This window comes from Gallus gallus, chromosome 11 (assembly GCF_016699485.2).
Source record: "Gallus gallus isolate bGalGal1 chromosome 11, bGalGal1.mat.broiler.GRCg7b, whole genome shotgun sequence".
In the NCBI taxonomy this organism is placed as follows: domain Eukaryota; kingdom Metazoa; phylum Chordata; class Aves; order Galliformes; family Phasianidae; genus Gallus; species Gallus gallus.
In genome coordinates, this window is record NC_052542.1 from 9729847 (window position 1) to 9753479 (window position 23633).

At 45.8% G+C, this 23633-nt stretch overlaps 1 protein-coding gene and 1 long non-coding RNA gene across 3 annotated transcripts in view; one reads left to right on the plus strand and one right to left on the minus strand.

Moving 5' to 3' along the window:
* Window positions 1-3177: 3177 nt before the first annotated feature.
* Window positions 3178-23633, minus strand: part of SLC7A10 (solute carrier family 7 member 10) — a 32474-nt gene continuing 12018 nt past the window's right edge. The window contains exons 2-11 of the mRNA XM_414136.8: window positions 17599-17803; window positions 12994-13145; window positions 12223-12348; window positions 10905-11058; window positions 9451-9574; window positions 9252-9355; window positions 8054-8150; window positions 4977-5126; window positions 4467-4644; window positions 3178-3490 (exon numbers count right to left, since the gene is read on the minus strand). Of these exons, the coding sequence (XP_414136.3) occupies window positions 3372-3490; window positions 4467-4644; window positions 4977-5126; window positions 8054-8150; window positions 9252-9355; window positions 9451-9574; window positions 10905-11058; window positions 12223-12348; window positions 12994-13145; window positions 17599-17803 (1409 nt within the window). The 3' untranslated portion in view covers window positions 3178-3371. The remainder of the gene's footprint in view (window positions 3491-4466; window positions 4645-4976; window positions 5127-8053; window positions 8151-9251; window positions 9356-9450; window positions 9575-10904; window positions 11059-12222; window positions 12349-12993; window positions 13146-17598; window positions 17804-23633) is intronic.
* Window positions 3489-23633, plus strand: part of LOC107054294 — a 30508-nt gene continuing 10363 nt past the window's right edge. Inside the window, exons 1-2 of one of the 2 annotated variants that reach the window (XR_006931225.1) lie at window positions 3489-3632; window positions 4505-12685. This is a non-coding gene — a long non-coding RNA (uncharacterized LOC107054294). Of the gene's footprint in view, window positions 3633-3770; window positions 12686-23633 lie in introns of those variants that run through there. The other variant, XR_005839054.2, reaches the window with a different exon arrangement.

Here is a 23633-nt window from a genome sequence, read left to right on the forward strand (position 1 = left end):
TATTTGTCCAAATGTGGAAGCTTCTTGCATAGTTGAAGTTAGAGCACTGCTGAGAAGTGTTGAGGAATGAGAAGTTTTAAAATTAAACAAAAGGTGCTTTGCTTTTAGTAACAGGAAACAGTCCCTGCTCCACACAGGGACCTGCTCCCAGGCGAGGAGCCAAAGCAGTTGGAACTCACATTTAGGAAAAGACAAATTCCAAGCAAGGCTTTACCCTTTACCTTGTTTTTTGTTTTAAATGAAGCTTTCATTTATGACACATACTTCAGAAGCTCAGTAATTTCTGTCTTGTCATTCATTTGGCTCTCAAAAGAACCAAAAAGAAAATGTATTTTGTTTCCAGAATTTGCAATTTAGAGAATGAAAAATGAGAAAATCTTTCCTGAAGACCTCTGAAAATTGTGTGGGACAGCATATCATTCAGCTTGGCTGATGAAAGATTGCTTGTGTATCTTTCAATACGTATTTGTAAAATTACTTCCAATTAATATGCTTGTGTATGGAATATTAAATACGCAGTGACTCATGAATCCTTGCTGAGTTGGGTAAAAGCTCAGAACTGATATGAGCGTCCTATCTTGACCTTGCTGAGATCAAGGTCTTTTGCCTTATGTACTGGTATCAACTGGAAACAGCCAATTCCTGTACCAAGGTCATGAAAACATTTGAGAGCAGTGGGGCCTGCAGGAGCAGCTGTGCCATTCAGCTCTGCCTCATTAGTCCTGTGTTCTCCTGCCTGTGCCCCCGCAGCTCCTGTTGCCTATTGGATGCCATCTTTCTTGGGAGACAGACTGTTTTCCCACTGTTGTGTGCACTGCGTGGCACAATGACAATGTGATCTGCATTAATCATATGGTGATAACGCAGTAAGAACAGTCCAATACAACTCTTACTGGCTTCAGTCTCAAAAGCTAACTTAAAGGTGATACTTTTCTAAGTATTTGCATTACCTCTATTACCACTGTGAAATTTGCCGACTGGTATTGCCAGCACTAAAAGAATGAGCAGCAGAGTACTTTTCCTCATTATAGCCTCTCATACTTTGTGTATGTATACAGCTACGTAAATACAATAGTATATAAAGTACAGGTTTGTGTAGAAATGGATTGATTTTAAAGCTTTAAACTCATTTTAACACCGCTGTTCCTACTAGTGTAATTCAGCTAAGGTGGTGCCAGTTTGTTTTGTATGGAGATGACTGTAAAATTGTATTAATTAGTTGCAGGGAATAACCTGGAGAAGGTGCACCTGTTGCAGCTGAGGTGGAGAAGTTCTTTGTTTTCTTTGGGAGTTTCTCCTTCAGAGCAGAAAAGCTAATGCACAGATTATCATGATTTACATGTCAATAAAGGGGACGTCAAAATGCTGCAGGGAACAAAAATCAGCAAGAGTTGTATCACCACAGCAAATGCTTCAGAATTACAACACGTTTCTTTTGGAAAGGACTGGCTTTTCTGCATTGAGTCATGCAACCTTCTTGACGTATTTGTAGTGCCAGCTGTCCTGGGGTTTTGCTTTTGTTCACTGGGCTTAGAAGTAGCAGTTATGCCTCCTCTGGGATTTTTCTTTCATTTTTTGAAAAAGTCCTACCTGAAGAAAGTTGAGCACAACTGCTAAATTTCAGTCAGCATGTGAACTTGTCTTCCAAGCCCCGTATGTTGATTTCTATGGTTAGAAATAGTATGCACTAGGAAGTAACTTTTGCAAAGCCTTAAAAAAATAACATACGTGATGTTGGGAGCACAGATGAAACTGTTTCTAAAAATGAAATGAGACATCTTGGAACAGCTTTTGGAGAGTGGTATATAATCCAACGATGAGCTCTACCCAACTCTCCTGTTTTAAATTCAGCTTTCTAATCTAAGGGCAAATGTTCATTGTTTTAGAGCATTGAAATACAGTCATGGAAAATTTGAGCCCAAGCTAGTTAACAACTGTGGGGCAATGGCTTCTTTAAATTAGTCTTTGATTGCCTGGGTAGCAGTTACAGGCTTCATACATTTTTACTGTTACCTAAGATATGTGTATATATGTACACACAAAGCCACGTTTTTCTGTAGCTAAATATATACTTTAACATCTTATGATTAATAGCCTTATAGAAAGAGAAGAGTGTAAACTGTATTTCTTTTCAGTGTGTACCATCTGAAGGCTTGGACAGACATGGACAGATATTTAAAGATAAAAATACTTCTTAATAATGCATTGTAGTGGAAAGACACTTTCCTTGAACTCACGCCGTATTTTGAGTCTATTCTTCAGTCTTTGTTTAATGTATGCTACCTGACAAACCAAGAGATTAATGAACCCCTAATTTTTCTACCAAGGCTGCTAACACAGAGCTGCTTTAAGAATTAAATTCCTGTGGCTGTTACCAAAGCTACTGAATGTGATAGCTTTTATTTTCAAAAGTTACAAAGAACAGGAGCTGTTCAAAATGTTGCTTAGAGCTATTCCTGCATTTTGCATTTTCAAAAGATTCCTTGGTGTGAAAGTGGCCATATTGCTACAGCAGCAGATCTGTTATGAATTTACTGAATGTATGAACCAGATCTTTTTTTTTTTAAGTGTTTGCTGCAAATAAAATATGCAAAACACTTTCTAAAGAGCATCTGATGTGAGAATGATGTAGACTTGCTGCTTCTGTGAGCACTGTTCAAATGAGGAGTGTCACCTGACTCACTCATAGCAAAGAGTAACTCTGGGTTTTGTTCCTGGCTCCTTCGAGATCTCCCTGTTGTGCAGGAGGCCAACAAAACGCCCCTGCAAAAATGTTTCAAAAACGGAGATGCTTGAGGTGTTATCACACCAAATGATGTCTGAATGCTCAAGCGGGCTTCTTTTGTACAATAACCCAGACTCGTTCCTGTCCCACGTGCTTCCCCTGCCCCTTGCAGCCCTGGCTGTGTGGGTGCCCCACCGGCTGTCCTATGGAGAAACGATCCTTTGGGCTGTGCCTGTGCTGGGGCAGCAGCAGGGTTGTCCCCGCGTCTCCTTTCCTCTGGCTTTCTCCGTTTTGGTTTTGTGATGGGGAGCTTTAGAAATGCTTTTACATGCCCCAATCTCTCAGTCTCAAATAGGCCCTTATGGCTGCTAGAATCAGTATTTCACAGCCGTAGCTGTGCTGTGTTCCCCTGCTGAGCGAGTGTGCTGCCAAAAAAAAACACAACCAGTGCCTTATATTTCATATTTTATTTGTTTTTTTTTTCTTTTTCTTTTTTCTTAGGGAAAAACTAAAAGCTACAGATGCCATAAAGGGTGTAGCTCACTATTCTCTAGAACTTTTTTTTTTTTTTTTTAAATTCCAGAAAATCTTTTTGCAAAAATGAGCATGTAAACAAGAAGCCCCCTTGGCTCCAGAGGCTGCTCCGCTATTTCCTTGGGGACTTGTCGCTGGCAGGCAGGTGGCAGTGGGCAGCAGGCTCCTCGGCCGCCCCGCCCTGGGGGTACACCACAAAACACAGCTTCTGTCCCCAGCACGTCACCGACTCTGCAGGGAGCAAGTGTGCGGTTAGCGCAGCCGCTCGAGCGCTGCGTGACGCAGTGCGTGACCTGGCGGCCATCTTCCCCACAGAGGCCTTGGCCCCTCCGCACCGCCCCCCTTCCCTTTGGCTGCTTTTATCTCTAGTGAGGTGATACATCAGTGTTTGCAAAACGCAGGTGGATTAAGATTGGGTGCCTTTAGGAATGTCCCTTTGCTGTGAAGAGCCCTTCACGTTGCCCAGAGGCCCACAGGTGCAGGCCTGGCGCTGGGCCGTCCCTGAGGTAGTGCCGGTGCCCAGCGGTCGCAGTGAGGCTGAGGGAGCTGGGCTGTGGCGGGGCAGGCAGCTGCTTCTGCTCAGGGAAAGTCCTCACCACAGACAGCTGCAGGCCAAGCACAGCCCATTCATAGGCAACGTGCACTGTGATGTGAGGGGAAAAAGCAAGGCTTTTTTGTTGTTTGAGTGAGAAATAATTCATCATGCTGTGCAGGGGTTCTGCAGTGCTGCTGGGATGAGAGTAGGGTGAGGGACAGGCAGAGTTCTGTCATTTATTATTCTTTTTGTGATGGTTTGTTTGGTCTTTATGTGCTTAAAGTGATACTCTTGTGCATCTGTGCTGTGGCTGTGGTGAGTGAGCTGGGTCATGCACAGTGGTACAAGTGGAGGTAAATATGGCAAGTGGTGAAGAAAGCAGTTACCTGCACAAACAGCCACACAAATACACCTGTTATCTCCTGTCCAGGGCTCACCTGCAACATGCCTGTCTGCCTGGTGGCTTGTCATTCCTTTTAATTTAAAACGGAAGTATTTCCATCCACAAGCAGCACCTAGCCTGCTTTGTGTGGGGGTCTGAAGGCTGTGCATGCCAGTGGTGGCTGGGCTTGCTGGAATCTCGGCATTGGTGGGGGCTGAGGGGGAGCTGAGCCCTGCAGACCATGAGCACTGGGCCCGAGGAGTGCACTGAGCCACAGTGGCAGTGCTTACCTATTAGCCTATTTACACACTTTGGTTTATTTCTCCAGTAGACTCCAAGAAAAAACACAGGCACTCCAGTAAAAATGATAATGAGTCCGACTCCACAGACAACCGGCTCGGAGTATAGGCTGAAGACCAGCAGAAATGCCCAAAATGCCAGGTAAGCAATGGGGATGAGGAGGTTCACCTGGAGGGAGAGAGCAGAGAAGAGCATAGCATGACTGCAGAGTGAGGGCAGTGCTGGGCCAGCAACAAGGGCTGTGGCATCGAGAGCCTCGTGGGTTGTGTCCCCTTCCTTCTGCCACTGTCACTTGCCCAACGTAGCAAGTTTGCTTTTGGAAGCCTTTGTATCCCATTTTTTTACACTAATGGTGCTTTGGGGCATGGTTTGATACTGAAACTTCACCATTACATCTAAAAATGAACTGATCAAAAGTTAAAAAAACAACACAGGGTTTTCAGTGGTTCCTCCCATGCCTTTTGCATTGCAGCCAAGGGATTTAGCTTCAACATTTTCACCTTAATAGGTCTGAAGATTTTGGGTTTCTTCCAGCGTAACACAATCAGGCCTATAATTGTCACTCCATAGCAGAGGTAGTTAATAAACGACACATAGTTGATTAGTGTGTACGTGTCTCCAACAAGCATGATGATAAGAGTGGCCAGACACTGTAAAGAGAGAAAGGTGATCTAACATGAATCACTACTAACTAGGTAGCTTAAAAGCAATAAAAACAAGCCAAAAAAGCAAAAAGCAGTTTTACTCTTGTTGCTTATGGTCCCACTGTGCTGCCTGAGCTGGACACTTCTGTACCTGCTTTCAGTGCCTGCACTCCACTAATTTTTGTTTTAAAACCTTTTGAACCCTACAATGAGGACTTCTGGCAAAGGAGAAGTTGTCTGTTATGAGACAAGAGGGATTTCTTGTAGGCTAATACTCTGTGGTCAGTGCATGACTTTATTGCAGGTGCCCTGTATGTATTATAAAGAATAAAAGCTTTGCCCTTTCCTCCCAGTGGTCCATGGCTTGTGCTGGAAATGACTGACATAGTTAATCCCTTGAGCATTACTCGTGTTAGGAAACTGGCAGACAGATGGTGGAAATTTACCTGCATAGTTTTGTTTGTTTGTACTTTATTTCAGAATAACTCTGTGAAGTTAGGAGAGCTGGTTCAGGGTTCATGGGCTTGCTACTCAGATCCTGCCCCACCTGCCCACTGGTATCCCAGGCATGAACCCCACCTCACACTGCATATCCATCCTGCAAACATTGTCTCCTGGTGGGCAAAGCCTAAGGGAAATGAAATGTCCAGATTCCTTCAGGGAGCTTTCAGGATTTGGCTCCATGTTACTGCAGGCTTTCTTTTTGCTTAAGTCTTCTTTTTTCCTTAATTAGCTGTTTTAATAGCAAAGGGAGGGAGGAGTTCTGTACCACTGGCACCACTAATTACGCACCACCACAATGAAATGACCCTTTGGACTATCCATTCATCTGTTAAAATCCTCAAAGCTGTGTGGAGGTGGGGGTGATTTCAACATATTGAGCTGTCTCACTACAAAATTCATTTAAAATAGGGCAGTGTTTTATACCAGTGTGGCATAACATGTTTCCTACTTTCTTCTGAAAGGTGCATGCTGGCAGACACATCTGCCACTAACAGGTTTTGCACTGAAGGCAACTGGGGCGATGATGTTTCTTGTGTGGGTGACATGAATGTGTCAGAGCTGTTCTCCACGTGGTGTAATTCCTGAGTGGTACTGGGCTGCAGAGGAGTGTGTGTTTCCTCCCCTGATTACCAGGCCTGATGGCAGCCTGATACACATTGGGCAGGAGAGCCTGTCACTCTGCTGTCTTGCAAAAAAACCCAGTCTGTTTATTTTGCATTTAGCTTGGACCCTTCATTTTTGTAAGGATTAATAAAAATACAGGTCTCACTGGTGATGCTAAAAAGGTCTTGCTCTGTGTACAAAGAAAGCTTTCTGCGTGCAAAAAACTAGGTGCGATTCACTGAAAAAGAAGAGAGAACCTGATGTATTAATTAGGTTTGCCTGAGGTCTGACCTCATTTGCTATTGTAGCTGCCTACGCTATTTTATTTTTACATTTCTATTTGTTAAGGAATTAATATTTCATTGCAGCATTTGATATACTCTGAGCTGCATTAAAGCACCTTCAAATGATGAATTGATATGCAGTGTTGGTTCTGTAATTTGCACTGTGATTTACGGGAAATGTTTGGAGCAGACTGAGAGGCTGACACGTGCCTGATTTATCAGGCCTGCTCATGGTGTGGCTATTTCACAGTGAAACAGCACAGAAACTCAGCATGTTGTTTGAGCTGATGTATTCCTAAGGACAAAGAAGTTCTGCTTCGTCGGCATCAGCAGAGTTCAGCTGCCTAGCATGAGGTCGGGATGGAGCCAGCGCCTTCTGTTTGCTCAAGGCAGGACAGATGGGCTGTGGGGTTTGCCCCCAGATCCTGTACAGGCAGTGCACGAGATGTCTGTGGTCGGGCACTGAGCCCTGGGAATGCCATAAGCCTCAGCTATGCAGGTATTTTGTCCAGAAATTGGAATGTGCAGAAGGCTTATCTGATGAAATTATGTCTGGGTGTATTGTGCCAGAATTGCTGTTAGAGCCAGAAGAGTCATGCAGATGTGCATCTTAGTGCATCTTGTGTCAAATCCTCATTGTTTTGAAATCAGTGGCAAATCTGCAATCGGCTTTGCAGCCAATGTTTTGAGCAGAAGCCCTTGGGAGAATTCCCCTGCTTGGGCTGTGCACTCAGGGACTGTAGCACTGAGGGTCATTTTCCTCTTCAATATCTTCTTTGCCACAGCAAAAAAACACCACATATTCTGCTCATCACGTATTCATAAACTCTGTTCTTGCTAAAACTGTGTATTTGTTTCAAATAACAACTTCCATCAGTCATTAGTATCATGGAAATTCATGATGTGTAAGAAAAAGAAAGATCTTTCTGCAGGAAAACAGCAGCCTAACCAGCCAAAACCTCCCAACATTCGGAACATTTTCTACTTTTTGTGGGTGGCCCTCTTGTTTGCCTAATGTATTAATTCAGCAGATACTTCACGGAGGGCTGCTGTAACAGCTGACTTACTTGTTTGACTGATATTTCTTTTCTGTGAAAAACAACAGGTCCTCAGAACACTGCAGCTCATACCTCACAGGACACTTTACTCATAGAGTGTAACATCTGGAGCACTTTGTGCTCTCCCTGGGTCTTGCCTTGTCCCTGGCTTTGGCAGCAGAGTCTATACCAGCCCTGCCACGGTGGGATTAGCTGTGACCACAGGGATTTCCTTCATGTTAAATATTTGCAGAAAGTCAGCAAAATTGGTGAAAATAATTCATTTTTTCTTAAATGAGATATCTTCATTTCCAGACAAAGACACACTCTACCTCCCCAGTTGGTATGACAGGTTATAATGGGCCTAAATTGCAGCTCGAGTTAGATACCAGGGAATCACTCCAAACTGCAAGGGCAGTTCTCCTTTCCATTAATCAGTATTTCTAAGAGCTTGCCCAGATCTGAGCAGGTTACAGGACAATGGGGCAGGGACAACAGAACTTACACAGACAAGCAGGGCAGGGATGGGTGTGCAGTACTTCACGTGGATCATGGCAAGCAAGCTCGGCAAGTGGCCTTCTCGGGCACCAGAGAAACATAACCTGCAAATAAGAATAGGAGCACTAATCCACTGCATGTAAAACAGCTTTTTCAATATCTAGCTGTACAATGTCTCTAATCTCAACTGCCCTCGCGGGTGTTGGAGTAGAAGGAAGCTGCTCTTCTGCTGCTGGTTTGAAGCTGGGAAGACCACAACTTGGTTCTCACTTCCACTAGAGATTTGTGAATAACTTGGTGTAAGTTGTTTCACCTAAATCGTTCCATGTAGGAGGCCTTTAATGGCTAATGTCATCTGTGAAATCACTGATCTGAGTTGCCCAATTATCTCTGAGGATGAGGACTGAAATCTGCCAGTCCCCATCTGCCAGCAGCACTGCCTGCTTATCCGTGAACACAGAAGCTGTGAGATGATCAGCCATATGTCGCTAAGGCACCAAAAATCCCACAGATAATCGTTCCAGTGTCAAAAGGGCTTTGGTTAAGGTTTCATGTGCCTTAAGATTTCACTTTTACATGCATAACATGTTACACGTGTATTCAGACTCATATCTCATGATAATCATGGAAGCACTCAGATAAATAACTTTCCTGAGGTACTTCAGACTTGGATTGTTTCCTCTATATAACTCTCTTATAACTTTTAAATTGAGTTCAGGAAGGTCAGTTAATAGAAATAGACTTTGAAGATTCTGGTCCTGCTATCATCAGTGTGCACGCAAAGCATCTTGCCCGGAAGGAGCTTCTTCATTGCAGGAGTGATGCCTGTAACTGGGAACTGAACCAGGCCCTGCAACTTCTTTTTCAGCTAAGCATACTTTAGCTTGTAGCTACTGGAACTTTATTGATGTAAAATCGCTTTGGTTCCATACTAAAGCCATGTTTGGCTCTTACTGCGAGTTATTCCACATCTGCAGATGCTTTTAGTAGCTCATAAGGATTAGTTTGCAAGAGATTCTGTGATTCAACATTACATTTGCTGGTTGAAACAGAGCAGTTCATAACTGAATGTATCCAACATGCCCAACAGTGATCTCACCATGCTATAACATCCAAAATGTCTAGCTAGCATTTCTTTAGCAAATCAAATTAAAACAGCCCCTCCCCAAATTAGATAATGTTCATAAAATTGTACTCCATCTAACCTTGATGAGGTAAAAAGGTATCCATTTATTCCTCCAAATGTAGATAGGGCCACTGAGACTGGCATAACCCAGGAAAAATAGCCCAGTAACTTTTCACCAAATGTCTAAAGCAACAGAAGGCAGAGAAACTGAAATACACTGCAAAGCACAGAACTGAAATCAAAGTGTATTTTAGACATCCAGGGAATGGTTTACTTACTACCGCCACAGCGTTGGAGGACAAGAGCTCTTGGGGTGACATGGCAGTGAAATATGCAATGTTGGTGAACGTATACACAAATGTCACCAATGGGATGGATATGAATATGGCACGAGGTAGGTTCCTAATAAAAGAATTAGGAGGGTAGATAAGAATTTACAGTCATACACAGTGAGACCACAATAACCTTGTACAGCCTGGGGCACTCAACCAGCCGCATGGGTTCATTTGCTACAATGCTGTGGTACCTTCCAGGAGTGAATATTTTAGTTGCCAGTCCAGAGCCCTCTGTAGAGGTGGGCAGCTGAACAGATCTCTGTCTAATGCAGTAATGCATTTTTGCCTCTGTGTCACACTTGGAAAAAAAGTTAAAAAACAAACAGAAGTACTTTAATCTTTCTGATCCTGAATGGATTTAGTAAAAATTGGAAGATTTTTCTTGTTACCAAGTTACTTTTTAATATTCCATTTTCCCTTTAGAGGCTGCAAAAATAATATTTAAGTCTATTCCCTCCCTTTCCTTTTTATTTCTCAAACAAGGCCGTATTTGCCTTATATAAGTCATAACTTTTGTTCAGGTTTGAAACTGTGGTGACCCATTACAGTGCTGCTGTTTTATGGAGGGGACACATTGCTGATCTTTCTCTATTCCTGCCAAGGTCTCTGGGTGTGCACTTTTTCACTCACTGGTATGAAGGCCTGCACAGGGCTGCTTGTGAGATGGCAGCTTCCATTCACTTCCAGCCGGGCTGTGCAAGCGCTTGAACTTCTCCTTGTTTAACTGCTGTGTGTGTGGCATGCCCAGAAATAGCCGACGCTCCGAGAGCTGCTCTCAGCATCCATTGTTCCACTTCATCATCTCAGAAATGTTGAAACGTTTGAGCTTTGCCTTACTAAAGTAGAATCGTTCTCCCTCTGGCTCCCCCTGCCTGCTGGTGGTAGGTCATTTCAAAGCTCCTTCCCACACACACAGCCCCCGGAGAGCTGATAAGGGGCACCCCAGGGGCAGGTCCTGCAGCTGTGCTGCCTGTGGGTCAGGTGCCTTACCATCTTCTCATTCCCTTTGGGTGAAAAAGCAAAGTAACCTGCAGTAGAACCCAACATTTTTCTAATAAGAGACAGTGATTGTCCCTGTAGATACATATGGCGTCTCATCAGTTAATTTTTTGTGAAGGGTGCACTGTATGTTTGGTCAGGGCCACGATGACATTGCTTTGTCCATAGGCCATTTTAATTGAATTGATACTTCGTGCAGTCTGTTCCTAATTTCAGCCTGGTGTTTTGTTAACTAGCCTGTTTGCATTCCAAACAAAAAATCTCTCCTTTAGCCACACCAGTCCTATAGGACATGTAACAATATCACTACAGCCTATTAGATGAATTATGTTATCACATGGCTCCAATGTCTCAGCACTTCAAAAGAATATGTGGATGACATGGAAAGGGATACTTGCCTGCGGGGATCAACCAACTCTTCTGTTACATAGTTCAAGAAGTTCCAGCCGCTAAACGCAAACGACCCTTGAAGGAAAGCTAATGCTAAATGCCCCACGGATGGAGTCATCCAAAAATTGAATGCTTTGCTCGGTGTCAGCTCTTCATAGTTTCCTGCACAGAAAGCACAAACAAGAGTTTACGCCTTCCCCTGAGGGAAGTGCTGTCCACTGGAGACACCAGGAAATAGGTGAACTTTTGTTTTTTTTCCTTTTTTTTTTTTTTCATTGCTCGATTGGGTTTGAGACTTTGTGCTCTTCATGTTCCACAAGTCAGCTCGGGCTGGGTGTCCTGTGGAGGCTCTGCACACACAGGCATTGCTCTGCAGCTCTCTGCCCCGGTACCAGCATCACTGCTGCAACATACTGCTACCTGCCTTTGTTTTCACACTGCTGGAGGATGGCTCCACGATGGGGTAAACTCCTGTCTGTTCCTAATGCTGTTTACTTTTGCAAGAACTTGGTGTTGTTTAGTAGGAGTACTGGGAAAATATCTAAAGGGCTGGAAGATTTATCAGGACTGTGGGGCTATTATCACTGAGAAATAGTCCTGCTCTCTAAATGCCCTATTTCATCTTTCTCTGCATGACTCATCATAGACGTGATAAAAGTGTCACGAGCCTTTTGTGCTCTCTGCTTTCCATTAAGTTGGTGATTCAGTCAGACATTTTTGCATCTTAAGAAGGTGGCATTTTGTAGTTCTCAATCTTACAAGTGACTTTTTGTAGGAAACCAGACTGTGCCCAAAATGAATCTAGCATCTTCCTGAACTGGGCCCAGCACTGCTTAGCAGTTTGCACTCAGAGCACTTTAAAATTTAAAGACCATGCAACAAATCATAAATTTTCTGTAACCTCTCTAAAATACCTTCAGATGCACTTCTCCTTTATCAAAACCAACAACGCAGGACAGAAAGGAATATGTTTAGGGAAGATACAGCTCATGTCTCTGTAGTGCCATCATTTTCATGACTCCATGTAAGGTTGTCACACAGAGGATAAACCTCCACAGAGGATAAACAGATGCACCTGTGCCTGGAATAAATCCCTCAGCAGCACCCAAGACAAACGCTTTTCCACCGGGACACACAGCTGCTGTGTGGGATGTCATTCTCCAGCTCCTTCCAGCCCAGAGAGCACCCACAGCAACCAGAGCCCAATGAGCAGCACAGAGACTGCTCCACAGCCCTGCAGTCCCTTTGGGTTGCTTTGTAAGGAGAGTGAGAGAAGCAAGTGTAGCAACAGTACCATACCCGTGTTGGAGCTGTCTCACAGAGTACCTTTAAAGATCTGTATGAAGCCCACAGTAATGATAAGGGCCAAGGCTAAGAGTTTTCCTGCTGTAAATATATCCTGAATGCGCGTTGCCCATCGAACGCTGGAGCTGTTCACCCAGGTCAGGAGTACTGGAGAGCAAAAGACTGAATTCAGTGAAATGAAATTACGTTTATTTAAGAACACACACAGCGCTGTAAAACACTGACTGCTGCATAGTTCCCGTGTGGCCATAATCGAGGTGAGGACGGGACTGGCCTTGCCCTATGAGGTGCCCAGCTTGCCCAGCTGCAGAGGAACATCCATCACAGCTCTTCTCCTTTGGGCTCTGCTGCCTAGCTTCTCCAGCTCGAAGGGCTGTGCCTGCTCAGAGCTCAATCTGCTACCTGAAATGGGGTTTCAGCTTCCTTACGGGACACGGAGAATGTCTTCTTTCCCTGTGGCTCCTGCTCCAGTCCCACCAGCTCTGTAAGTAATAAATGCAAAGCCAGTGTGGTATGCACTTCCTACATGCCTGCATTTGGGAATGCTAAAAGATGAGGAGGGCCTCAGGCAGTGGTGGGAAACCTGCTCTGGGTGAGCGCATCTGTCACCACTGCCCAGGCATGAGCTGCAGCCCACTGTGCTCCCTGCAGGCAGGGGGAGGAGGGCCTGGCCACCCTGTGTGGGGCACACTCCTGCCTGCCTCTTGGGTTCTGGGGCCATCAGCTCAGCCTTGCTGAGTGATCCTTTGCAAGATGAGGCAAGCTTTATATGCACAAGAAACAAATACTCACGTAAACACACCATGGAGAGAATCCTAGAGGCATTATAGGGGGGAATACAGTTAGGGAACACGGGCTGCAGGACATAGTTCGAGAATGTCAGTGAGATGACAGCCAGACTCGTAGGGTACATGATAAGCACCGCACTCCAGAGCAGCAGAAACCTGAGAACACAAGAAAAAGCACAGGAAAGCTGGGCTAGGTGTGTTGGAGGAGGATAACACACAATCAGCTGTGCTGCACTTTAGGAAATGCCCAAAACATTGGGGTCAAGTGCTGTAATCTCACTCATAGCCAGCAGTCACCCACTTCTGCTTCTCCTCATCCCCTTTTCCATGTTCCCAGCACAATCTGGATTTCAATTTAAACATTTCTAAGTGAAATGCAGTTTAGGAATGTATCAAAGAGAAAGATCACAAGCACCGGGTACTCTTTTTTTCAGCAAGTGTCAGAAATGACATTTCCAAATAAAACAGCGTAATTTCTGGATTATGCTGTGCTGCTCTCTTAAGGGGGCTGCTCAGTCCCAGCATGCCTGCCAGTCCCTTAGATTCAGCAGGGCTGGGGCGTTCTTCCTGGTGCAGCTGGCCTGGATGCCAGCACTGAACTTGGTGCTCCTTGGCCATGGTGGTGAGTGCTTCTCAATACCTCGTTTGCCTTGCTTTGTTGTTTCTGAGAAGTATGGGGCAATCCGATGCTTCCCTTTTCTTATTAACTACAGGGAGTTAATTCAGTAAAAATTGCCATGATGCAAATGTTTCCCAGACATCACTACTGTCTGTTAAAACCCAGTGCATGTGTGTGAGACTCTTTTTTGTTCTTAATGCTTTCTGTCATGGTTCAGAGTGGTTTTCTCTAGTAACTGGCTTGGCCATACCATGCTGAAGGTGGTGCATCTGGGCTGGGGCTGCTCTGCAGATCCTGCTCACCCAGTTGGGCACTGGGAACAGCCCAGGGACCTGCTGCGTTACTTCACTGGAGACTCAATAAGTCCTAACACCCAGATACAGTCATTTGTGCTATTGTTCTGGGGGTGCTGGGTGAGCGTGAGGTCAGAAGTGATTGCCCTGGAAGGAGGCCCAGCTGTGTGTGCCCAGGGGCACTGCCTGTAGCTGGCTGGGATTGGGTAGAGCCATGTCCACACAGGTGATGGGTTTCTGGTTCCTCCCTATCAGTTTTTATCTTCTCCCATGTGCTTTGTGTAGACCAGAGAAATGAATCCAGTTAAAAATATTCAGTGGGAAGAATGACTCTGAAAACAGTATTTCAGGCGAAATTGGCACTTGCTTCTATGTTGTAATATAAAGTGCATTAAAGTTGGTATCTGCTAGAATATGGTTTAATGGGATTGTGAATAATTCAACAGATTTCTGACAGTCAATTTGTTTCATGCTGAATTGAAATACATGCAGGGCTGATAACACCAATTAAATTAAATGCAAAATTTTTAGCAGAGGGTCGCAAAGTCACGCTGTCAAACAGGGGACTGAGAGGAGATAGCATTAAAATAAAGAAGCTTGCCTAAGATGTAGGCCCCATATTGTCTTATTTTTAGGTAAATCTTGTGCAAAGCCCAATTGTGAGGAAGAGCTATTGTTGCTGGTTGCTCAGATCACATTGGTGCTGGGGCAGCACTGCTGTGCCCTTGCCTTGTTCTTGTGGCTCACCCTGGGTGCCTGCTGGCACGGCATATCTGTCTGTCTGGGGATGTCTGTCCTTGTGCTGTGCTGGTGACAGGATGTGCTGTGTGCTATAGCTGATGGGCAGGAACGGGTCCTGATGCACTACCCAACCCCCTGGGCCCACTAGGTAACTGCTGCTTTTCAATTACCACCTTTTAGTTGAATATTGTACAGGAAGAATTAAGAACAGGATTTCCCCAGCAAAAAAAAAAAAAAAAAAAAAAAAACATCCTTTCCAGTTCTGCTGTAATGAAGTACCACAGTTACGTCTGCAGGAGGTCTCAGCCCTAACTGTTGGATGCCCTCACCAGCGGAGTGCACCCAGCCTGAGGAGCTGGCTTGCAGGCTGTGCTTCTGTCAGGGCAACCCCCAGGGGCATGCAGAGGTGCTGGGAGCACAAAGCCCACTTCGGGGCCAGGAAATTGCATGGTACCTGCAGGGTGACCTGGCCAGGCTGTTCAAATGGAGAGGGTGGAATTACTGCTCCCCAGGACTGCGTTCGCACACCTGTGGGTGTGGGAGCTGAATCCTTTCTGATGCACTTTACCAATTACTCATTTACCAAACTCTGAGAGGCTGAGAAGTTCTGTCTTCTCTCCCTGCTGACTGACAAGCTGCCAGGTCTTTAGAAAAAGGCCCAAGAGCTGCATGCACAGAAAAAGGCATGTAGCTGTTCTTGTGATTCTTCTGTTGGTGCTCGGGAAATTGGGGTTCTTCAGTTTGCATAGGAAATCCAAGCTGCTCTGTGCACTTGTGGCCACAGGCTGGTGAGCACCTCCTGCTTTGCACCTCCGAGCCATCCCTGCTTTGCTGTGAGCTGCTGTGCAAGCTGAGGGTCTCTGCAGTGCTTCTCCTTCAGCCTGAGCAGTGACTGCTGAACTTAATGGCTGTCCTCCCATCAGTTTGGATGTGCGTTACACAACGTCTCTAGATATTATTTTTTCCCTCATTTTAGAAACACTCTGGAATAAGTGGCAATCTACTGTGGGACTTTCTGCTTTTAGAAAGGTGTGGCGTTCACGTGCAAGTGCACCAAAAACTGGATTTTATGCAGACATTTCTGCATACTAATTGCCTCACTCGTGGAAAGCAGGGAGCAGCATGGATTGATCTGGATCTCCAACAGAGTCCTGTGCAACCAGGCTTTCAAGTACATATTTGGGATGTGCTTCTGCTCCCCAAATGATGGCACATTAAATATAAAATACGGAATCAGAGCAGCCAATGAAAATGAAGTCAGAGTGTACTGTACTTGGGTGTCATTAACAACAAAAACCCAAACAGTTTGAAATGGAAACTGTTATTCACGCCATCTGATCACAGGAGAAGCTGAGTAGGCTTATGAAAGCTTGAGGTAGTTTGATCATTATCAATGTTATCCTAAGTTGCTTGGAAACTTTAGATTTTGGCAACAACAAAGGAAACACAGAAACACACTTGAGGTAAGTTTTACTCACAGTTTGAATCAATATTTATCACAGCTTTGGGTTAGAGTTCTTTGCTGACTTCAACACTTCGTGATTTTATAGTAAGGACATATAATCAGTTATCAAGCAGTGCTGGTAAAAGCCATACTGGTTGTATTTATCAAAAATACACTAGCAGGTTTTCCACGTAACTTATTGTATTTGTTTTCTTCTGCAGGGATGTGTATTAAGCTTATTTATTACTTTGGGTAGAGTTATTTTTATGACCTGTATAAACCTGTAAGTATATATGTGTGCAAATGAACCGTGCTCAGTCATGCTGCTCCAGCAGCAGCACAGCATGTGGAGGCTTCCCTGCACCTCATTTGCTCATGTACAAATGCTATTTAAGACCACGATGACTTCTAAATGAAGCTAAAAGCAGAAAGTCTGGCAGCAGCCGAGGCCTGCTGTGAGAATAGTCCTCCCTTGTCTTGTCGTCCTCACTGGACAGTCCCTCTGGAAGGCTGACCATAACCCCTGAGAGCAGCCCTGCTGTGTTTTGACTCTTTCCCATTGCCTCTGGGTCTTCCCTCTGTTCTTCTAAAGGTGTTCCTGGTCTTTCCTATTACCCAAGGGCCATGTTGCCCCCGAGCTGCCGTCCTGCCCCAGAGGCGGGTGCTGCAGCTGCATCCCTTCTGCAGAACTATCTCAGATGCAGTTATTGCATTTATTTGTTTGCAAACAAAGCACCTACACACTGCATGTGCTCTTTGCTCGCAAATTAATGAACTGGACACAATGTTCTGGTGCCCCTCTGCTGAGCTGTGAGTACAGGTGGGGAATCTAATTTTCCTTATTGAATATACAATGAAACACACAGTAAGATATAAAAGATGACCTCTTTTCACTTGTCCCTTCCTCCCATAGCCATGCTACTCTGAGCTGTATATTTGAAGAGAAGCCATTTCCTGATTTCTCTTCTGCATCCCTCCACTGCATTTACATGGCCGGCTGCTTTGTACAGCTGCAGCCGAGGAAGTGGAACTGCAAGCTGGCACCTGTGCCTGGGACGCTTCTGTGGGCAGACCTCTTCCCCGAGCAACTTTCTGTATTCTGCTGCAGGAAGGTCTGGCAACATAATACCATAGAAATATTTGCTGCCTTCTGCACCAATAACTAATGGAGGGCTTCGGGTTATGGGGAGTGCCCCCAGACTGGCATCCCTCAAACACTCTGTGCTGCCACTCGCCGCTTGCACACATGAACGTCATGTGGATGTGGCATCATTTACAGCCATTGATTTTAATTGAGTTGGAGAGGAAAGTGAAAGCATCCTGCAGTCTGAAGGCAGAACTGAGAGTGCTGCAAAGGCGCACTTTGGTGTTTTGAGTGAGAACAGAAGGGGTGACATTGCAAAAGCAGATTATTTATGAGTACTCTGTTTCTTCTAAGTCAGCTGTCTTTTCCTCGCTAGGTACTGAATGTAAGCATGTATTCCAGCGACTCTGAGGCGATGTGGTACTTACCCAGCTAACCCACCAAAGATCTCTGTGACGTAGGAATAGTCCCCTCCTGATTTGGGGATGGTAACTCCCAGCTCAGCATAACACAGAGATCCCAGGGCAGCGACACCGCCGCCGAGCACCCAAATAATGAGAGCCAGTCCCACCGAGCCAGTGTGCTCCAAAACCCCTTTCGGTGATATAAAGATCCCAGAACCAATGATGTTACCTGGAAGGGACAGAAAATTTGCAGTGAGATAAGTGAATGAGAAATTAACTTTATTTTTTAAAAGCAAACAAATCCAGCCTGTGCCCCTGCTCTGTCCCAGCCCTTCTTCACCAGGTTTTACTTGCTTGAGTTTTATCTGATTAAGCCCCTGGGAAAAAGTTGCCACTGATCGGAAATCAAGCAGGTTGAGCACTCGGATCTGCTGAAGCACTTCAAGGATCTGTTGAACATCTGTGTTTAGAACTTGTGGTTTTGTGGTGTGAATTTGGGCAGCTTGAAAAACTGCCTGCTGTCACTTCTCCTGACCAGTAGTTTGATTGAAAAGAGTTAAAACATGTCTGTGATAAAGATTTTAAGGTGAGAGTTAAAGATGAGAGTTCAGAGGTTTGACTAAGAAAAAAAAGTTGGGTTATCCATAATTTAGGGGCCAAGAGTGGCTCTTGTGGGAAGGTCAGATTGAAGATTGTGCTTGGAAAAGTCACTTAGAAGTCTGGAAATCTTACAAATCTATTGCCATTTTGTATTTGCAGCATACATGCTGTATAGACATTGCCCTCAGATTTTAAGGGGATCTGGTGGTGTGACAGCCACGTGGGACAACGTGGGCTCTGTCCTTCCAGTTCTGTGTGGTCGGTTGTGAGCTGTGGGACTGCTGGCTGGAGCTTGCTAAGTTTGCTTCCTCCTCTCTGCTTTATAAGTGGTTCTCAGCTCGCAGTGTATAACGCATTCCATAAGTGCATCCAGCTATTCCAAATTCTGCTGTGTTTGGCTTCAGTTTCCTCCTTGCATTTCTGCAAGCAGTTTCTGAGAGTGCAGCTCTCCCCGCTGGTTGTGCTTGTACGTAGCCGTGGGTTTGGGCAGCGTGCTGAGGCAGACACTTTATCTGTGGTTTGAAATGAAATTAGGGTAGAAAATAGACATCTCCTGCCACTGATAAACAGATGGCTGCTTCCTGGAAAGAGTGGGAGGGCATGCGGCTGCTGGGAGCTCTGCAGCCAGCATAGTCCTGCTGGAGAACCCAGAGGGCTTCAGGCTTCCTGGGGCAACGAGCTGCTGTTGTGTGAGGGTTTCACCACAGGTAAACCATTCCTTGGGTGTTAAAGTATCAATGTAGCCCTGCAACAGCGCACCAGAGAATCCAACTGCAGTAATACACAAATCACCTAAGATACCTTCTTGGGATGATGCTGCTGGACACTTGCTGTGCCTTTCCTGTCAGCTGATGTGTCAGCTTGTGGAAGGGCACTGCTCCTTGCACTTCTCTTTTCAATGCTGTAATCGAATGCAGTTACAAAGTGCTCCCAGGCGGCTGGAAGGAGCATTGTCCCAATGCAGCAGTAAGGAAACAGTGGTGCAGATTAAAGAAACTGGTGAAGAGACACTACAATACAGTTGCAAAATCACTTTAAAAAGTGACGTTGACCAAACTTCTTCTCAACTTTTCATTTTAATCAGCAAGCTTCGAGGGTACCCCTGTGCACTCATAAGAGAGTCTTTCTGTGGGTAGAGGAAGACCACAATCATTTTCTCTTTACGTAAGAGCTGATAGTTGCAGCTGCCACTTGAAGAAATACACAAAATATTGCCAAACTTTGATTTACACAGCCATGTGAACCCCCCCCACCCTTCTCCAGGGAGGGGTTGAGGTGCAGGTTTGCCCCTTTGTGCTACGGGTTCTGTACAGAGAGATGGGGGCAGATAGGGCAGCCTGGGAAGGTGTGAGGAGATGTATGAGGGAAATGCAACACCCAGCTCTTCCTGCCCGTGTTCTTCCTGCCTTCCCCTCCAGAGAGCAAGGACAGCAGTGGGAGGAAGGCAGGAGGATGTGGTGGGTTGGGAACAAGGCAGAAGGAAAGGTGAGAGGCCAGGCCGGCTGCTTCCTCCTGCAGCAAGCTGCTCTGATGGCCAAGCAAGAGGATGTCCAAATTTAACCTCTGGGTAAATAAAAGGGGAAGGGAGTGATTACAAGCTGGACGTAAGGAGCCCTGCCTGTAAAGCACAGTAGCACTGTAGGGCTAGTAGGCTTTAACTCCTCCTTGGGACAGGACAGCAGCCTGCTCTGGCACCCTTGGTGCTGAGCTCACAGAAGCTGCACGAAGGCTGAATGACTCCAGCTGGGCCTCCGAGACGATCCTGCTGCCCAGAGCCCAGGCATACCTCAGCTCTGCTTTGCTGCTCAGCAGCCATCAGTAGATGTGAGTGCCTGCCCTTCAGCTAGCTCAGTGCAAGAACTGCCACCTCATGTAATTTGTCACCTTGCCATTGTGTCACTACGTGTAGAAAGGAGAAAATCCCACTACGGCATGGTATCCCCAAACTGGTAATGCACAAGAAATTGAGAAAACCTTCTGCTATCTGGGGCACCTGAGTGCTGGGGCAGCTTTCAGGCTGTCTTCATGTCTGGTTTCCTCCACCTTCTCAGCTGTTTGGGTGCAATAGCAGATCTGCAATAGGCTGAAGGGTGGGGAGATGGAGATCAGCGGCAGTGTCATCGGGTGCCGGGCCGAAGGGAAAGAGGTGAATGTTGGTGAGGTGCAGCCACAGAGACAAGGGGAAGCAGCCCGGTGTGGTGATAAAGGGCAGGCTAAATACATAGCCAGAAGGTTGGTGACTTGGTGCGTCTTCAGATGTGTTTTTGGCATTGACTTAAGTAAAGCCTCGATTCTCTGTGCTTCATGTTTCCCACTGCAAGGAGAGGGCATCACTCAGCACTGTGAGCACAGGGTGCCACAGAGCTGCTGCTCAGCCTCAGGTGGCTGTGGGGAGGAGTGGTGCATGGCACAGCACAGTCTCAAGTGCCGCCCCCCTGCCATGCTGGGGCTGCCACTGCAACCCTTCTCACGCAGCACTGCGCTATGCTGCAAGTTGTCATTCAAGGTAACGCCTTCTGGTGTAGATATTGCAGGAGCAGGACAAGAAAGGACTGGGAGCCTTCTTGTGAAAGTCGTATCAGCAGGAATGGAAGTGTTACACCCCTTCTGACAATAAAATGTTCGTATGGAAATGTGCCATGGCTGTGGCAGTGTGCCTGGGAAGCACCTTCACTTCACTCAGTGTAGGATGTGTTCAAAAATAGATACAGTGGAGATGGGGAAATGCTCAAAGAAGTGTCAGAAACTGCCTGAGTTTTCAGGAGGTCTCATGTAGTAGGATGGAAGATGTAGCAGTAAGACAAATACTTTACCCACAAAGAGGTATTTCTAAGCAAAATTTGTTCAGCAAGAATTGGAGAGAATTTGGAGAGTAACCCCACAGCAGGAATGAAACTGGCTTTGCAGAGCAGGAGTTGCATTGCTGTGCTTGGGGGGTACTGGGGATACTGGATTAAAATCATAAGCTCTCAAAATGGTCTACTTCAGGCTATTTCCTGAGTTTTGCTTTTTTGTTTTTTAAGGCTTCATGTTTCAAATTAAGAAGATTTTTCTAAAACGCCCAAGAGGGTTAGGAATATCCCTCTTAAACAAAAACTGATGTTCTTATGGAGTAACATCCCTTACAGAGTTAGTGTGAAAGGAAAGCAGAAAAGGCAACAGCACAGATACAAGAGCTGACTAATTGAGATGCTGTGTGTAGGAAAGAATGCATACTGCTGCAGCTGACTACGAAGAGGTAATAGGATGCAGAAGAAAAAGGAGAAAGAAAACGTCCCATAATGTAGGAATTCATGCTTCTTAAAAAATATTGAGCAGTCTTTTCCCAGATGCACTTTGTATGCAGTGCTGCAATCTGCTGCTGGGGAGCTCTGCCCAAGCTGGCAGCTCAGCCTGTGCTTTGTGAGTGGCATTCACATCCCAGGCGGGCTGTGACCGAGGGCGCTTGCTGGTGACACCGAGCCCGGTGCAGAACTGATGGAAACAAAACCACCATTGTAGCACGGCCGTGAACTGTACGCGCTGCAGCTCGGCGTGCTGGGGGGATAGTGCTGGTTCTCCAACCCACTGAAAGGAATTGCTCCTTGGTGGATAGCATTAGTACTATGGTTTCATGATGCCCCGTGATTTTAGGTAATATTTCTCCAAGCGCCTGGAGGGCATCCTTTCTGTGTTGGATGCTGATTTCTGGGCACTGCGTTACGGGCTGCTGCTGCAGTGCCACACAGAAGGAACTAAAGCTCGCCAGTAGCTTGGAAGCAGCTCAGTCCCTCTGCCGTCAGCCGTGCTCCATCTCCACTGAACTCAGGAAGCAGCTCCTACTCCAGATCTTTTGCTGAACAGAATGCTGAAGAGCCCATCCTCCAGTCCTTCCTCTGAAAATACATGGCTTTGTTGGTGCTTGTAGTTCAGGTGCTGAGATCTGGCCCTGGAAGGGACTCCCCAGAGCAGTCTGTTGCACAATGTAGGCGCTGCCCGTGGGCACGCACCCCATGCAGATGTGTGCCTTCTGGAGCCGCAGGACTGGCAGGCATCAGGAACAGGACCTTGCTGGAAAAGCCAATGGTTGTAGTACGCCTCTGGCTTTTGAACCACTGGGACTGCATTTGGGGTCGGGATTTGGTGTTTTTCAATGCAAATGTGGGGGTTGAAACTCATTTTTTAAACAAAAGCCGAATTCTCATTAAAATATTTCAAGAATTGCATGTGGAAAGAAAGCACTAAACATGACAGCATTTGTGAGAAAATGCAAGGGTCTGGCAATACTTTGTGCCATCACTTTGAGAGCAAAGTCCTTAGGGCGCCTTCTATTTATCTGCAGCGCACAATCCATGCAGGCTGTAAAAATAATGGATCTCTCAGCCTGCTGAAAGTATTCGGCAGTTCTTTAGGAAAGGGCTTACTGGCTGTATGCAGAGACCTTAGTCCTGATAAAAACAGCAATTTCCTGTGTGGTTAGTAAAGAAAATATCACTCGGGCCTTTTTACTGCCTGTGCTTTCCATTACAGCTCCATGTTATATATCTGAAATTCTGAATGGGTCTGTAATATCGACTAGAAATTGGGATAAGCAGTTCTTTCCTCTAAAAAGTGAAATATTAGCAAGAAAAAAAAAAGGAATTTGGTGCTTTCTTTTTTTGCTGCAGTCAGATAAATCACTGCACAACTCGTTGTTCAGTGAGGGGATGCAGTAGGCAGCATTTCTGAAAAGCCACGCACGGCTCAAAGCAGAATCCCGCCTGCACTCAGGCTTCCAGCAAGTGCTGTTTGTCACCGTCAGGAGGGTGCAGTGCCACACACAGCCCTTGTTTGGTGTGGTCCCCAGCATGGCACAGCTTTAGCAGGTGGTCTGAATATGTGGGTCTGGGTATCTTGACTAGGAAGGCAAAGACTTGAGATTACTGTTCAAATAAGAAAGAAAAAAGAGCTTAGATGAAAGGAATCGGGCTTTACAAGTGTATTGAATCCAGATGAAATCTGAGGTGGATGATGTCAGTAATGATGATGGTATATCCTGTCATGAGTTATTTAGTTAGCAGAAAAGTGCTACACTAAGCAGTCTTCAGTCCAGCTATTAGCTGCTAATTGGCTTTCAGGAGTTAAACATTCATAATTGAGGACAGCAGGAACTGGCTTGGATTGTCACTGTCTATCTATGACCTCAGAATACAACACACCAACGTGAGCAGCTGAGAGGTGACAGTGCAGCTGGCGGTGCTGGTGCTAACCCGGCACTGTGCCACAGCTCTGTGGGCCCTGCTGAGCTCCAGGGAAAATCCATGCCAGGCCTGGCACGGGATGGCCGTGTCCCCATGCTGGGACAGGTAAGGGGATGGCTGCACACAAGGTGCTGCTGGCCTCCAGCATGGTACCACAGGTGCAGCCGTAACTCCAGAGGTTGTGCTCTCTTGCTGTGCAAATACAAAGAGTGAGTGAAGTTCTGGATGGACAGAGCATTC